We start from the raw sequence: 12,740 nt of genomic DNA on the forward strand, positions 1-12,740 counted from the left end.
AAAGTTAGTGATACCCCACCAAAGGCAGTCTCAGCACCCGCTGATTTTGGGTTTTTGCCATTTGGAATGACCCAATTTCATTGGCCGAATCCACGGCATGGGGGATAATTAATCAAGAAATAGAGCTTCAGTTTCACTCGCCAAAATGGAAAAAGGGAGAAAATGGGTTTTGAAATTAAAGCGATCAAATAAACGAACAACTGAGGGGCTTTGTTCTTCTACACAGACACAAATTGTAATCTTATATAAAGAAGAATTCAATTTGTTTAGAAATCTTATCTAATTGTTTATGAAATCTGAATGCAAGTACTGAATATAAAAGAAAAAACACAAAAAAACAGCAAGTACATATATGAAAATATATGAAATATTTCAAGATCTAATCTTACTACCTTTTAACTTTATAGCTTAATTAAAATTATATCCTAAAATCGTTTATAATAGATTATTTTCCAGGCAATGTCAGGCGATGTAATCATGTTTCTCATTTTTTTAGATTTATCTTAAATTGAAATTTAACTACGTTTAAACTTACGTTTTTGGTCTATGTAGTTTCTATGAACATTAATAATAAAGATCTATAATCTTATGGATTCTATAGGTTAAACTCCCTATACTTCAAGTTATAAAGTTAACCTTTCCTATAACATCAAAACCACCCACTATAACTTCTTAAGTTTTCATAAGATTTAAGATCTAAAATCAAGTTAAAATTAGTTCAACCCCTACGTTTCTCTCACTGCATCTTTCGAATTATAATCAGCTAGCATTAATGCAAATCGTGGGACATTATGTCAGAGATCGGCGATTGCAGTCGACGAAAGCGAAAGTGTGTCAGCGGGATGGGTTTATAGGTGGCCATTAAGAGAGCAAGTGAGACAGCTGGAGACATCGTCGAAGCGTGAAAGATTCTCTGCAGGTCGTTGCACATGAGAGAGGTAGCGGGTGCAAGAGGGAGGTCCAAAGCACGGCGCATGCGTGCCTGGCTCAGTGAAATGGAATGGAATAATGAGAGGGAGAAAGGTGGGGGGGGGGATGGCTTTTCTTTGTTGCCAGAGAGAGAGCACGAGCGAGTGCAGTGACGACTTTCACTAGAAACGAATCACAAAAAAAAATAACGCTTGATAACATAACTTTTCACACAGCTCTCCACCGATCGGCACTCTCTAGCCAAGCCAAAACCAAAATGAATCACGATCGCTGCTGTCATGCAATTACTATCGATATGTCAGTATATATCTGTATATATATATACAAGCTATATATGTAGGTTCTAAGCGGCTTAAGTGCATGTCATGGGTATATCCCATATCCCATATCCCATGTCCCACCCCCTCATTTGAGGTGGGCGTAAATTGGCAAAGCAAATGGCATTTCTGCAAGGAAGTTGTAAATCTGCTGCCAAATAGAATTGTGAGCGGGTCGAGTGCAAAAGCGTTCATTAAATACCAGGTCCCACTGCGGCATAAAAAGAACGAAAAATGTGCGAGGCTCTCGACAGGGAGTAGGAAATAAATACCCTTTCTTAATGATGATTTTAAGAGAAGTTAACTTATAGATAGGACAAGGAAAAGGTAAAAAAATACCAAGAAAATTTCATGAAACAAGATCTCAACTTAGCATTAGAAGCCATCTACCAGACGAAGTAGTAGGTAAGCTATTAGATTTTAATTTTGGGTATATTATTATATCAAGTCTTCAGTTTCTCAGATACTTTTCCATGCTTCTCAGCTTACATTTCCTATAAAAAAAACTTTACTTTTATGACTTGTCAGTCTAATTAACGGCATTAGATGTACATAACCATTTGAATAGCATTTAATGTGCTGTTTAACGATATTGTTTTTTTATTACAATCATTAATTAATGCATTTGTTAATGATATAAAGTATTAGAAATGCCATATTGGTTAGGGTATGTGACTGACTAGACAGACTCTTCAAAATTCATTGAGAAAAACCTTTCGGGACGTGCGTGCACAATACTCTGGGTTTTACGACCTTCTGTGACGCCCACAACGACAGCCGTTGCACTGAGAGAAATGCAATTAGAGAACCGTCGAGGAACTTGACGACGAAGAGGGCTTCCACAAATGTCGACAGACGTCAGACAAACGCCGACTGCCGGCCCACACACACACACAGATCACTTCAGGTCTGGTCTGGTCTGGTTCTGGGATATGACTTTAACTTTAACTTTAACTTCAACTCCATCTCCAGCTTCAAAATCTTGGAGTCTGGGTGCAGGCAATTAGAGGGGCAAGACTTATAGCCCGGGTTCAGTGGTGGCAACTTGGCTATTTGCCTGTTACCTAATATTCGTGAAGGTAAGAAAAAGGATTTTATGCAGAACATAAATTGGTTTTAAGTTGTTTTTTTGCAACGAAAGAAGTTTTTCGAGTAAACTATAAAATAAAAAACCATTCTAAAATAATTTTCTCCAAATATTTCTTATATATGTCAGCATTTAATGATGTCATTTTGCTCAAAAGAAGTTATCAAGGGATTTTCCCTTTGCAACTTTTAAAAACATAAAGAATCTCTTTCATATTTCCTTATGACTTAAGACTTAAGACACTTGACTTAGATATTTCCTGTGATCTACACTTGACAACACTAACTGGGTGAGGTAATGGCATTAACATCCAATTGGCCAATGAACCCGTCGATTATGAAACCGAACTCTTGCCGGCGGTTAATTATATGAACTTCGTCAATTGCCTTAATTAAGACCTTCTGCCCTGCGGCAAACGGAAGTAGAGCAGTGCAAAACTGACCTCTTAACTTTTTGGGGAATTTCAATTGGTAGCCGCACAAACTTTAAGCTTCAATGATACTGACTAACAAGTCTGTTGGCCTTGTCGGCTTTATCAAAAAGTCAATAAATACCTGCCGCGGAATCTTATCAACTCCCTAGCCATACCATATCGATATCTATTAGTATTTATTGAATAAACAAAATATGAAAGCCAAGTCAGCTTGGCCAAATAAATGTCACAAGAGAATCGAAGGCAAACCGCAGAGCCCGAAAAAGGTTTCCTCAGATCACAATCTTTAACAATATCGAATGAACAGCAGACTCCCGTGGTGTTTCTTGTGGTTACCAGAGAGGTAATTCAAAGACCTGACTTGACCCCTGACGATGGACCCCGCCCCCTTGGCCAAACACTTGTGTCCACAGATGAAAATTTCTTATTACCCACAGTTTTGTTTGTTTGTCTGAAAATGTTGAAGAGGCAAACAAATATAAGAAAAAAGAAAGAGGAGGAGACGGCCTGGTGACATTTGATAGTGCATGCGGTCAACTGCTGGCGATATCTTTGCTCGTCTTGGGTTCTATTTATAGGTCGATGCAATCGACTAGTAATGCCCTGGGCATGCAGCCCGCAGATGGAGTCACGTTTGGTGGCCGCTTACTAAATGCCAGCCACTTGAGCTTATCATTTCGTTTTACAACGGATTCGCCATCTAAGCTGGCGGGGATCAACGAGAACAAGCCCATAAATGCCGTCGTACCACCCAATCCCCTAAGCATGATTCATTCCGCCATAGTCGTAAGTACATAATTGATATAACAAAGGCCACTTGCTGAATTCCCGGTGTCCGTTATCAATCCATTGGCATACGAACTTAACCCGTTGGTGGACTGTTTACTTCATAAATTGACTTGAATAAAATTATATTTCTAATTTCAAAAGTATTTTTCAGATATACGATTAGATGTTTTTTGTATTTTTGACTAATTTTAAAGATTTTTTTAAAAGTATTTTTATATATTATATCCTAATTAAGGAGATAATAACAAGTATCAAGAAAGTGTTAAGATTATCTCCGAAAAATGTATGTGTCCTGGCTAATCTCATGTTAACTAACAGAGCTCTCCCCACAGAGCCTTTGTGCTAAGGGCGTGTGTTATCTAACATCCGCTGTTAGCGAGCGTGCAATAATAATAAAGAAAGTCAACAGAAGAAGCACAAAGCTTATGACTAATGCACTAATTGAATGAATGAAAGCTCACAAAGAGAGAAATACAGAGAGGGGCAGGGAGGAAAACAAATGCCGCATTACGATTTAAGTGGGTCAGCAGACCAACGTATAGAGCCACCCAAAACATAAATTGCAAATCTCAAGACACAGACCTTTTCTTGGCCACACTTGTATGGTAATGTGGGTCAAAAGCCTGAAATTATGTATTATCATTAAATTTCATTACAGCCAACTTTTCGAGCGCTTAAATAATGTCCGAAAAAAAATTCGGACTGGTCAAAAGTGGAATGCAAAAAACAAAGCGAACCCGTTACACCGCAATTCACGCAATGCCACCACTCAGTGGGTTGTTGTTTTATTTCGTCGCTCCTCCCTCCACCCTCTCTTTTTTATACAGTTATGGGAACGGAACGGATCGGAGCCACCAAATGCAATGTGGCCCCAGCCACAACCCCATCCACATCCACATCCCATCGAGCCAAAGAAAGCCAACTTGATGGTCCGTTCTTGTACGCATGTCCATATTCGGAGGAGTTCGGAGTTCTTGGAGAATGCGTAGAGTCCCAACAGAGAGAGAAATTATAAGATCGGATTTTATATACATAAATCCTGATTATGAAAGCGTATGATTGATGTCAAACAAATTTGATATGATTTGTCTTGGGTTTAGAAGTCTTTAAAGGTTTGACCTTAACTTTTTAAAGGACTACTAAGATCTTCGAAACTTAACTTAAATATGCTTTTTTCTCAGTGCACCTCCCCGACCCCATTGAGTCACGTCATTTCTGCACGCAGGAGTTCAGTGATCCCGCCCGCTTACCAAAAAAGTCCTCCCATCTCTCCGAGGTGTCCGAATCGGATTCTATGTCCATCTTGGTCTTCTCCGGCTGCTTGATTTACGAGTGCGTCTTGTTTAGCTTTGCCGTTGACTTTGGCCTGGCCAAGAATCTCGTCTCTAAATTTAGCCAGCTATTGCAGAGCAACTGAAGAGGCACTGAAGGAGGTCTGTTATTATCGCCACTGCCTGGGCTGCTGCATTAGATAGAGTATCTAAAATGGGCGAATTGTGACCGAAATGACTTCACCCACTGCAGAACGGAAAGGCAAAGCTTAATCAATGGCCCGCCGATAAGATAAGCACTTCGATTTAACTTTAAACACTGGCACCGACCTGTGCGATTTTCTTTTCTTCGCCGTTTATTTTTTTATATTATTCGCAGGTACAAGTACGAGTATCTGACTTTTATTCACCACTAGTCGGCAGATATCTTATCGCGGTCTACGAAGCTCCGGGGCAGAGCAAATATCCAGCAGGTACGGCGATGGCATTGTGGCCAACCAGCTGTTAGCCAACGCGATTCGGAATGAGAATACGCGAATGTATCTCAAAGTTGCGCTCGATTCTCGGAACTTTCGGATGACTAAACCGGCTCGCGAACTTTTTGTCTCAGAGGTTATTACTTTTGTTTCGGGCTTAGAACAAATTGCGGTCGATCGTTTGATTGAATTAAAAGTAATGGAGGGCAGAGGGAGCTCCTCTTCACTTGTTGATGTTATTGTTGCGAAACGCTAAACAATTCGTATGAAAACTCACGAAATTTGCAGATACAAGTATCTCGCGCTTCGGTGATTTTTCAGTTTCTCCCGTGCAAATCACCTTCGCACCGTTACTTCTAATTGCGGCAAATAAAAAACACTCTCGTCTCACATGCAGATATGTACACTTGTGTATTTTCTTTTCAATATTATTTTTGATTTCCCTTCTTTTGGTTGCTTTTCTTTTTACTTTTCTTTTTTTATTTTTTTTCGACGGGTAGGGGGCGGTACACACGGGCACACACACGCTCACTCGCTGGAACAGCTCGAACGCTCCAGGAACGACATTTCCAGCGCGCGTCTCAAATCGAAGTGACTTTCTTGAAAGGCCCCAAGTCGGAAGACCCGAACTGGCATCGGCTACAAGTTCTCTTAGAGAGTGCTGCTCTCGGTATTACAACCTATCCAAAGATCGGGGAGAGCCGTTCCAAGATGTTCGAGCACGAACATAGTATCTCTGTGCCGTCTGGAGTTTACAACATGTTCGAGTTGCCAGCCAAGAGCAAAAGCTAGCCAACAGCAACTCCTAGCAGTCGTCTGTGCATGATCGACAACACCACCAGGTGGAAATGATGATCCACTCATTGTAAAGGTGGACTGGATGGGATTAAATTTATTAAATTAAAAAAAAAAGGGTAATTTGAAGTATTTAAAGGAAGAAATGAAAAGGTGTTTTTGAGCACAGTTTGGCATTCACCAACTCACTTATGCACAGTATAACTCCAAATAGTAGGTACAAGGCATTTAAGAAATGTAAGTAACTCATTATCACCACTCCACCGAAAAGCATCAAGGCAAACACACCAATGATAAAGGACACGAGCATGGCCCAGCACATATCCTGAAATAAAGGATATGCATACTGATTACAAAACTAAGGATTCCAATATTCACTCACCCACATGGTGCCGAAGATCAAGAAGATATTGGCCAAGGCATTGATGAAGGCAAAGACCATTGCCAAAATGATAAGAAAAATCTGTTTGGAACCCATGACCAACTCGAACAGACTCACAGAGAAGACCATGACGGACAAGAGCATCCCCACCAAGCCAATTAAGATGCAGCCGATGTAGAGCGACCAATAGCCGCAGAACAAACGCAGACACATTTCTATATCCCCTCTCGTTTGACTAGAAATCACAAGCACATGTATCACTAGAATTTTGAATTAAATTTTTAATTTCAGGAGGGGACATTTTAGATGTTGACATCAAAAACAAAAAAATTAATTGTGGATGTATAAGTCAGTATAAGTATTTACAGTTACATAAAGAATCGTTTCTCAATTGCATATTTATTAAATTTTTATATTTTGGAATAATAAAAAAACTGTGCTTATCCGAGACTTTCTTTTTGAATTTAGCGCTTAAATTCTGATCAGCTGTTGCAACGATACCACTTGTCAGCTATCGATATGTTATCCAAAAACAGGTTTATAGCTTCGCTAAGCAATCGTTCCCAATTAGAATCCAGCTAACTGAAGAATCAGTAAATAATGGATATAACCGCACCGCCTCCTACTAAACGTGCTCGAACATCGTCCCCCATGGACGAAGACATCACTGGGATCCGGGCCATCCTGTCCGATGAGTTTGACGAGGACATAGCGCTCATCAAGGCGCACAGTTGCCAGTTGGAGACGAAACAACAGCTCCAGGCGGTCATCCAGGAGCTCTCCCAAAAACTACCGCACTTCCAGCACCTTAAGCGCGTTCAGGATCGCAGCGTGCTCATCTGTCCCAGTTCTGAGATCGGAATATCCAAAACGCTGGAGCAGCATCTCGAACAGTTTGCCTTCTCGGAGCACGTGCTACGCTCCTTGTGCCAGGGAGTCCGGGTGGTAGAAGTGCCTGAACGAATGCCCCGTCTACGAGTGCAGTACGAAAAAACCATCAAGCACTGGCCCTGCAAGTTTCATCCCAATCACTACTCGGAATCCCTTCGGAATGGCAGTAACTTTACTTCCGCACAACGGATCTTCCACAAGAGGATAGCCCAACTGCTGGTGAGGCTCTCAAGGGATGTTAATGCCAACCGACCCGTGGGCATCTGTGTGGATCCACGGCAGCCAAGCATAGTATCCATCGCCGGAGTCGGTGAAAACTCTAGCTCACACGAACATTGCTGCATGCTCCTGGTGGATTATGTAGCCAGAAGTCAAGAGGGCGGAGCCACAAAGACGGAGCTCGCATTCACCGAGGACACCGAATATGCCAACAAGGAGGGTGCCACCCTGCGGGGCATTCCCAAAAGCTACTATAATTACCTGAGAAATCACGAAGACTACAAAGACCTGACCTTCGGAGCAGAAAAATCGAGGGAATGTAACGAAGTGAACGCCGTTCAAGGAGCAGATAACTTGGCCAAATTCGGACCCTATCTGTGTACCGGCTACGATATCTATCTGCTGCAGGAACCCTGCCTCATGTGCTCCATGGCCCTGGTGCACAGCAGAGCAAAAAGAGTTTTCTTCGTTAGAAACTCCGAGAACGGAGCTCTGGCCACGAGATTTCAGTTGCATTCGGTGCGGGAGCTCAACCATCACTACGAAGTGTTCCAATTCACCACCAAGGAGGACGAGGATTTGACGTAACATTTAACAAAACTTGTTTTAATAAAGGTTTTATAAGATATCTTCGATTTTGGGAATTGTTGATTTCGGCGCCGTCGACTGGCGGGTGGGAGTGGACAGCAAGCCTAATAGCTGGCAATCTGCTTCCAGGATGGTTATATCCTTGGAGGAACCCAAGAACTTAGTAGACAGTTCCAAATCCTTAATGCGCAGACGAACGCGGGCTCCTCGAACGTAGTCACTGATGTTTGAGATTGGTTTATTGGATATCGGGGAGAGATTTCTTTGGGCTCACCTGGCATTGCGCGATGGACGACTGCAGACGCAGTGGAACTTCCAGCCAAAGTCTATGTACAAATCATCGCCCACCACATGAAAGATCTTGCCGCTGACCACTTTCCCTTCGGCGTTCCCCAGCTGCTCCAGAAATCAAAAGGTTATTACATAAACAAAGGGATAACATGGCATGAACTCACATCTATTAACTTCGAATTGCGAAGCAGAGAGGCAAAGGTCTGGTTGTCTTCAGGGATCTCCAGAGGCGCAGCAGGAGCTGTGTACTTGTCGAATGCGCGAGCAAATCCTCCTTTGTTGCTGCTAATCTCCGCTGTATTCTCTGCGGGAGTAGCTGTCTCCACCGGTTTTTCAGTTTCACCACTGATTAATCTCATGGCCACTGGCAATCGGTGTCGGTAGGTTAAAGAACCCACCTGGATCCCAGATCTACTTAGCTTTTGCAGTAGTGACATGGTTTTAATTTAATATTACTTATAAATATCCACAAGAAAATCCAAGGCAATTGGAAAAGTAAAGAAGAAGAGTGGTATCGATAGACCGCATATCGATTACAAACAGCTGTTTCAGCTGCAAAAAACACGCTGCCGAGCCGGGCCGACATTTATTTTGATATTACATTACGAAATCAGTAGAATTAAATAAAAATTAAAAATCAAATACTAACAAAATGATCCAGCAACAGCGCCAGAGAATCGAGGCCGCGGTGACGGACATGATCGACGACATGGACAAGACTCACCTGCGCAAAATGCAGGTAATGGTTTCTTCTTAATTTGGAAACCTGACTTTGACTTACTTCTTGTTTTTTTCAGAATGAGATGCATTTGTGTGCCGCCAAGTGCTGTCAGGATGGCACCTCCAGCGTCGATAGTGTACAGAGATGTGTGGATCGTTGCTCCACGCCTATGACGAGGGCTCAGAACTACGTCCAACATGAACTGGGGGAGTTCCAGGGCAGACTGCAGCGTTGCGTCATGGTAAGTACTCATTTCATCAACTTGTTGCTATGAAGTGGAGTACCTTAACTGTAGGGAATGGGTTTCTCACTTAATCAGATCAGCAAGAGCATATGGCTCCTACTGGAACAAAAATGTCGTTTTAAAGTTTATCTAATATGAATCCTTTATATGTACTCTACCTTGGATTAATATTAAAAGCATTTATAGATATAAATCCACTTTCAAAGATAATTAATTATAACACATTCCTTTTTCTCCACAGCAATGCAACGATGATGTGAAGGTGAAAATGCCGCCCAATCCCAACGAGGATCAGATAGCCAAATATACCGACCAGTTCGAGCGCTGTGCCATCCAGTGCGTGGACAAGCACGTTGGCCTCATTCCCGGCATGATGAAGACCATGAAGGCTGTGCTCTCCAAGGGACCCGAGAGCATTCCCCAAGTCTAACTCAACCTGCATTTACTACCTAATTAGTTGTTGAACTCGTTTATTTTAAAGCCTTGCAATTTTAAGCATCTTCGGTGTCATTAAACATTTTATCTATCACATTTAAGAATATAAACAAAAATGACCCTATTATTTGTTGGAAAGTCTTAAAGTAGATTAAATGTAGTGCTAACAATCTCTGGAAGCATGTCAAATTTTGCCACCACTTAAAAAAAATACAAATACTGTGTACACCGAAAACTGTCAGTCACTTTTTCTTTTGTTTGTCATCAAAATTGTTTAAAATTTAAAAAAGTTATGGTGGAGCAACAGAAGAAACGTTTGGAGAATGCCATCAGCGACATGATTGAGGACATGTACCGCACCCACTTGCGCAGGATGCAGGTGAGTGTGGTCTCTTCACCGCGATGAGCTCATAGTTAGGTTGATGTTTCTAAGTCCACGATGCACCGCTGTGCCGCCCGCTGCTGCGATGATGAACGAGGGACATTGGAAAGCGTCCAGAACTGCATCGAAAAGTGTGCCGCACCCCTGATGGATGCCCAGGACTACTTACAGCACGAGTTGGGTCAATTCCAGAATCGACTCCAAAACTGCGTCCAGGTAGGTGCTTTATTTAAATATTTGATATGGTTGGGTTATGGGTTAATAGGTAGGCTTTTATGGAGTTTATAAGATCCATATCTTTCACTTTAATTCGGTTGATAATACTTAGGATTGCAACACCGATGCCAGGTCCCGTCTACCCAACAATCCAAGTGACCGGGACATGTCCCGATCTCAGCACATGTTCGAGAGTTGCACGGGCAATTGTGTGGACAAGCATATTAATCTGATTCCCGGGCTGCTCAAGTCTATAAAGCAGACCCTGGACAAGGGTCCACCGAAAAGATCACGCAACATAGACGCCTAACCACGATATAAAACCCATATCATTCCTTGGATAGATCGATTAATGCCAGTTGGAGAAGTTGACAATATTATAATTATTTATTGATTATTTTTGGTACAGCTAACCCTAAAGATAACTTAAACGAAATTTTGATCCGGGGCAGGGCTTATCGGATGAGGGCTTATCAATTGCCACGTGGCGTGCCTCTTTGAACTCCATGCTCCCGGATGCTTTTGGGCCCTAGTTCATCCTAAATATCTAGTAATAAAGATTCTTAGTATTATGCAATAATACGAGCAACTATATTTGGGGATCTGGTTGGATCTGGTTGAATCTACTGCTCATTCTGCTTCGTTCTTACGCCGTACTTGCTCCAGAAGGTGACCTTGGCGGTGGTCTTTTTTTGGTTGTCCTGGAAGACGGAGCATGTATCGAAAGGGGGGCAGTAGAGATGCAGGGACACAGAGGTGTCCGAGTGACTGGGATTCTCCACGCGATGAAGGCCCAGATTATCTACGAAAAATAAAAACACAACCAGTAAGTAAGGGAAAACCCCATTTTTTTTAGTTTCTGATTTCCTCACCATTTATGTAAGCCACATCGTTGACGGCAATTGGTGTCTCGCCAATCTCCACCAGCTCCCGGCTGTCGACCTCTCCATCAGGATGATGGGATCGACCAGCATCCCTAGCAGATCTGTTGGGATACTCATAGCGCTTCTCACGAAGATCACCCTTCAGCATCTTCATGAAACAATGGGAATCGGCATGGTCGTGCACCGATGAGCCGTGTCCTTCACCCCAGCACAGGATCAGAAGATTAAACTTGCCATTGCCAGCATCCACAAGATTCCTGGTGTACGTATAACGATCGAACTTGGCGTACTTGCGCCACTCCCGGGGGTTTGACTTGTAGGTGAGCATCAGGTGATTCACCATCTCGATGTTGACGTAGTTGGACTCAAACTCCTTATGAAGGGCAGCCACCAAGTCCGTCAGGGAATTCACAGCTGGTCCGTATTTCAGGGGTTTCTCCAGCGCCTGATAGTAGCTAGTGGCCTGGCGCAGGTACTTCTCCTGGTCAACCTGCTCTATCTCCGAGTCGATCTTGGACAGGGCCATTTTGGGCTTGCTCTGATTGACCTACGGATTTAAATGAAAAACGGAAGATGGGGTGGTGCGTCAGTTAAGGCTGAAGGGTGTGGAAAACTACCTATAAAGTATATTAAAATCATTTCTCAATTGATTTAGATGAATTACGTTGTAAAGTTGATGATCCGCTGCTGATAGCTAAAGGCTGCTATATATATAAATATATTCCGATTGAGTTGCTGTTGGAAATTGTTGAATTGTTTCGAGTTATAATCGCACACGCTACACCTCGGATCGCAAAATTCGAACTGATTTCTGGAGATCTTGCTCTCCTGAGCCCAGGCTATATAATCTATTCGGATCGGACGTACATCGGAGGCGCAAGTCCGAAGTAATAACAAAAAACAAGAAGTCGCCGGCGATTATCGCCCAGGCGCAATTATCAATATTAGATTTTACCAATACCCTGGTCTATATACATATACTATATATAGTATATATATTTCCCCATAGACAGATCGAATGTTGCCAGGAGGGGCTCAACAGATGCGCCTGAAATTCTGTCAAGAGGTTAACGGCGATCTAATGGGATCGTTTTGCAAATAAAAAACAAATTTATTCAACAATTGTGTATTCCCATTCCAAAAAAAATATATTTGGCCGATAAGGGCATGGTCAGTGATAATGATTGCTGGTTGAATCTGGTTGGTGACGCATTTTGTTTGAAGATCTACGGGTCCTAGAATCTTAATTTTGATACATTTATCAGTTTCAGGGATTTTCCATGAAATGCAAAAATATATTTTGTTTCAAATACCACTGACTTTCTCTGGCTTAGGGGCAAAGTTTAATGATCAAAGATTCAGATACTTTCAGTTCTTAAAAGACACTTT

At 42.2% G+C, this 12,740-nt stretch overlaps 7 protein-coding genes across 11 annotated transcripts in view; 3 read left to right on the top strand and 4 right to left on the bottom strand.

Moving 5' to 3' along the window:
• Positions 1–6,082, bottom strand: part of LOC108112707 (pleckstrin homology domain-containing family G member 3) — a 45,361-nt gene extending 39,279 nt beyond the window's left edge. For 2 of the 3 annotated variants that reach the window (XR_001772669.2, XM_017222930.2), the window contains exon 1: positions 4,807–6,082. Coding sequence is in view for 2 of the 3 variants with exons in the window: in XM_017222930.2 (XP_017078419.1) it covers positions 4,807–4,858 (52 nt within the window). In the remaining variant the exon portion in view is untranslated. The remainder of the gene's footprint in view (positions 1–4,806) is intronic. The other variant, XM_017222928.1, reaches the window with a different exon arrangement.
• On the bottom strand, positions 5,691–6,858 carry LOC108112708. 2 transcript variants are annotated; one of them, XM_017222931.2, is made up of 3 exons: positions 6,481–6,829; positions 6,288–6,423; positions 5,691–6,179 (listed from the first exon to the last, which is right to left on the bottom strand). In XM_017222931.2, exons 1-3 carry the CDS (start codon positions 6,691–6,693, stop codon positions 6,109–6,111), a joined length of 420 nt encoding a protein of 139 aa, XP_017078420.1. In that variant the 5' UTR covers positions 6,694–6,829; the 3' UTR covers positions 5,691–6,108. The 2 variants fall into 2 exon arrangements, with proteins under 2 accessions (XP_017078420.1, XP_017078421.1); XM_017222932.2 differs by lacking the exon at positions 5,691–6,179 and having other exon boundaries at positions 6,198–6,423; positions 6,485–6,858.
• A 161-nt stretch (positions 6,859–7,019) lies between these two features.
• Positions 7,020–8,218, top strand: LOC108113150 (probable inactive tRNA-specific adenosine deaminase-like protein 3). The gene has a single exon (XM_017223659.2). The coding sequence runs from the start codon at positions 7,081–7,083 to the stop codon at positions 8,176–8,178; it is 1,098 nt and encodes a 365-aa protein (XP_017079148.1). The 5' UTR covers positions 7,020–7,080; the 3' UTR covers positions 8,179–8,218.
• LOC108113152 (28S ribosomal protein S28, mitochondrial) lies at positions 8,176–8,987 on the bottom strand. The gene is made up of 3 exons (XM_017223662.2): positions 8,634–8,987; positions 8,453–8,574; positions 8,176–8,398 (listed from the first exon to the last, which is right to left on the bottom strand). The coding sequence occupies exons 1-3, from the start codon at positions 8,904–8,906 to the stop codon at positions 8,209–8,211; spliced, it is 585 nt and encodes a 194-aa protein (XP_017079151.1). The 5' UTR covers positions 8,907–8,987; the 3' UTR covers positions 8,176–8,208.
• Positions 8,988–9,024: 37 nt separating this feature from the next.
• LOC108113155 (protein FAM136A) lies at positions 9,025–10,104 on the top strand. The gene is made up of 3 exons (XM_017223664.1): positions 9,025–9,208; positions 9,267–9,431; positions 9,676–10,104. The coding sequence occupies exons 1-3, from the start codon at positions 9,122–9,124 to the stop codon at positions 9,862–9,864; spliced, it is 441 nt and encodes a 146-aa protein (XP_017079153.1). The 5' UTR covers positions 9,025–9,121; the 3' UTR covers positions 9,865–10,104.
• Positions 10,105–10,139: 35 nt separating this feature from the next.
• Positions 10,140–11,044, top strand: LOC108113154 (protein FAM136A). The gene is made up of 3 exons (XM_017223663.2): positions 10,140–10,248; positions 10,303–10,467; positions 10,580–11,044. The coding sequence occupies exons 1-3, from the start codon at positions 10,162–10,164 to the stop codon at positions 10,775–10,777; spliced, it is 450 nt and encodes a 149-aa protein (XP_017079152.1). The 5' UTR covers positions 10,140–10,161; the 3' UTR covers positions 10,778–11,044.
• Positions 10,836–12,201, bottom strand: LOC108113151 (cysteine dioxygenase type 1). 2 transcript variants are annotated; one of them, XM_017223660.1, is made up of 3 exons: positions 12,016–12,185; positions 11,340–11,898; positions 10,836–11,269 (listed from the first exon to the last, which is right to left on the bottom strand). In XM_017223660.1, exons 2-3 carry the CDS (start codon positions 11,875–11,877, stop codon positions 11,091–11,093), a joined length of 717 nt encoding a protein of 238 aa, XP_017079149.1. In that variant the 5' UTR covers positions 11,878–11,898; positions 12,016–12,185; the 3' UTR covers positions 10,836–11,090. The 2 variants fall into 2 exon arrangements, with proteins under 2 accessions (XP_017079149.1, XP_017079150.1); XM_017223661.1 differs by having other exon boundaries at positions 11,340–12,201.
• Positions 12,202–12,740: the final 539 nt, after the last annotated feature.

This window comes from Drosophila eugracilis, unplaced genomic scaffold (genome assembly GCF_018153835.1).
Source record: "Drosophila eugracilis isolate 14026-0451.02 unplaced genomic scaffold, ASM1815383v1 contig_90, whole genome shotgun sequence".
Taxonomy (NCBI): Eukaryota; Metazoa; Arthropoda; class Insecta; order Diptera; family Drosophilidae; genus Drosophila; species Drosophila eugracilis.

What these genes read in the sequence shown, in the direction of transcription:
- LOC108113150 (XM_017223659.2), top strand. Translation starts at nt 7,081, where the DNA reads ATGGATATAACCGCACCGCCTCCTACTAAACGTGCTCGAACATCGTCC.
- LOC108113154 (XM_017223663.2), top strand. Translation starts at nt 10,162, where the DNA reads ATGGTGGAGCAACAGAAGAAACGTTTGGAGAATGCCATCAGCGACATG. An exon ending in CCCACTTGCGCAGGATGCAG is followed by an intron (nt 10,249 to 10,302) that starts GTGAGTGTGGTC and finishes GATGTTTCTAAG; the next exon opens with TCCACGATGCACCGCTGTGC. An exon ending in GACTCCAAAACTGCGTCCAG is followed by an intron (nt 10,468 to 10,579) that starts GTAGGTGCTTTA and finishes GATAATACTTAG; the next exon opens with GATTGCAACACCGATGCCAG.
- LOC108112708 (XM_017222931.2), bottom strand. Translation starts at nt 6,693, where the DNA reads ATGTGTCTGCGTTTGTTCTGCGGCTATTGGTCGCTCTACATCGGCTGC. An exon ending in TGATCTTCGGCACCATGTGG is followed by an intron (nt 6,424 to 6,480) that starts GTGAGTGAATAT and finishes CCTTTATTTCAG; the next exon opens with GATATGTGCTGGGCCATGCT. An exon ending in TGGAGTTATACTGTGCATAA is followed by an intron (nt 6,180 to 6,287) that starts GTGAGTTGGTGA and finishes AATCCCATCCAG; the next exon opens with TCCACCTTTACAATGAGTGG.
- LOC108113152 (XM_017223662.2), bottom strand. Translation starts at nt 8,906, where the DNA reads ATGTCACTACTGCAAAAGCTAAGTAGATCTGGGATCCAGGTGGGTTCT. An exon ending in GCAATTCGAAGTTAATAGAT is followed by an intron (nt 8,575 to 8,633) that starts GTGAGTTCATGC and finishes TTTCTGGAGCAG; the next exon opens with CTGGGGAACGCCGAAGGGAA. An exon ending in CGTCCATCGCGCAATGCCAG is followed by an intron (nt 8,399 to 8,452) that starts GTGAGCCCAAAG and finishes CTCAAACATCAG; the next exon opens with TGACTACGTTCGAGGAGCCC.
- LOC108113151 (XM_017223661.1), bottom strand. Translation starts at nt 11,877, where the DNA reads ATGGCCCTGTCCAAGATCGACTCGGAGATAGAGCAGGTTGACCAGGAG. An exon ending in CGATGTGGCTTACATAAATG is followed by an intron (nt 11,270 to 11,339) that starts GTGAGGAAATCA and finishes TATTTTTCGTAG; the next exon opens with ATAATCTGGGCCTTCATCGC.
- LOC108113155 (XM_017223664.1), top strand. Translation starts at nt 9,122, where the DNA reads ATGATCCAGCAACAGCGCCAGAGAATCGAGGCCGCGGTGACGGACATG. An exon ending in CTCACCTGCGCAAAATGCAG is followed by an intron (nt 9,209 to 9,266) that starts GTAATGGTTTCT and finishes TGTTTTTTTCAG; the next exon opens with AATGAGATGCATTTGTGTGC. An exon ending in GACTGCAGCGTTGCGTCATG is followed by an intron (nt 9,432 to 9,675) that starts GTAAGTACTCAT and finishes TTTTCTCCACAG; the next exon opens with CAATGCAACGATGATGTGAA.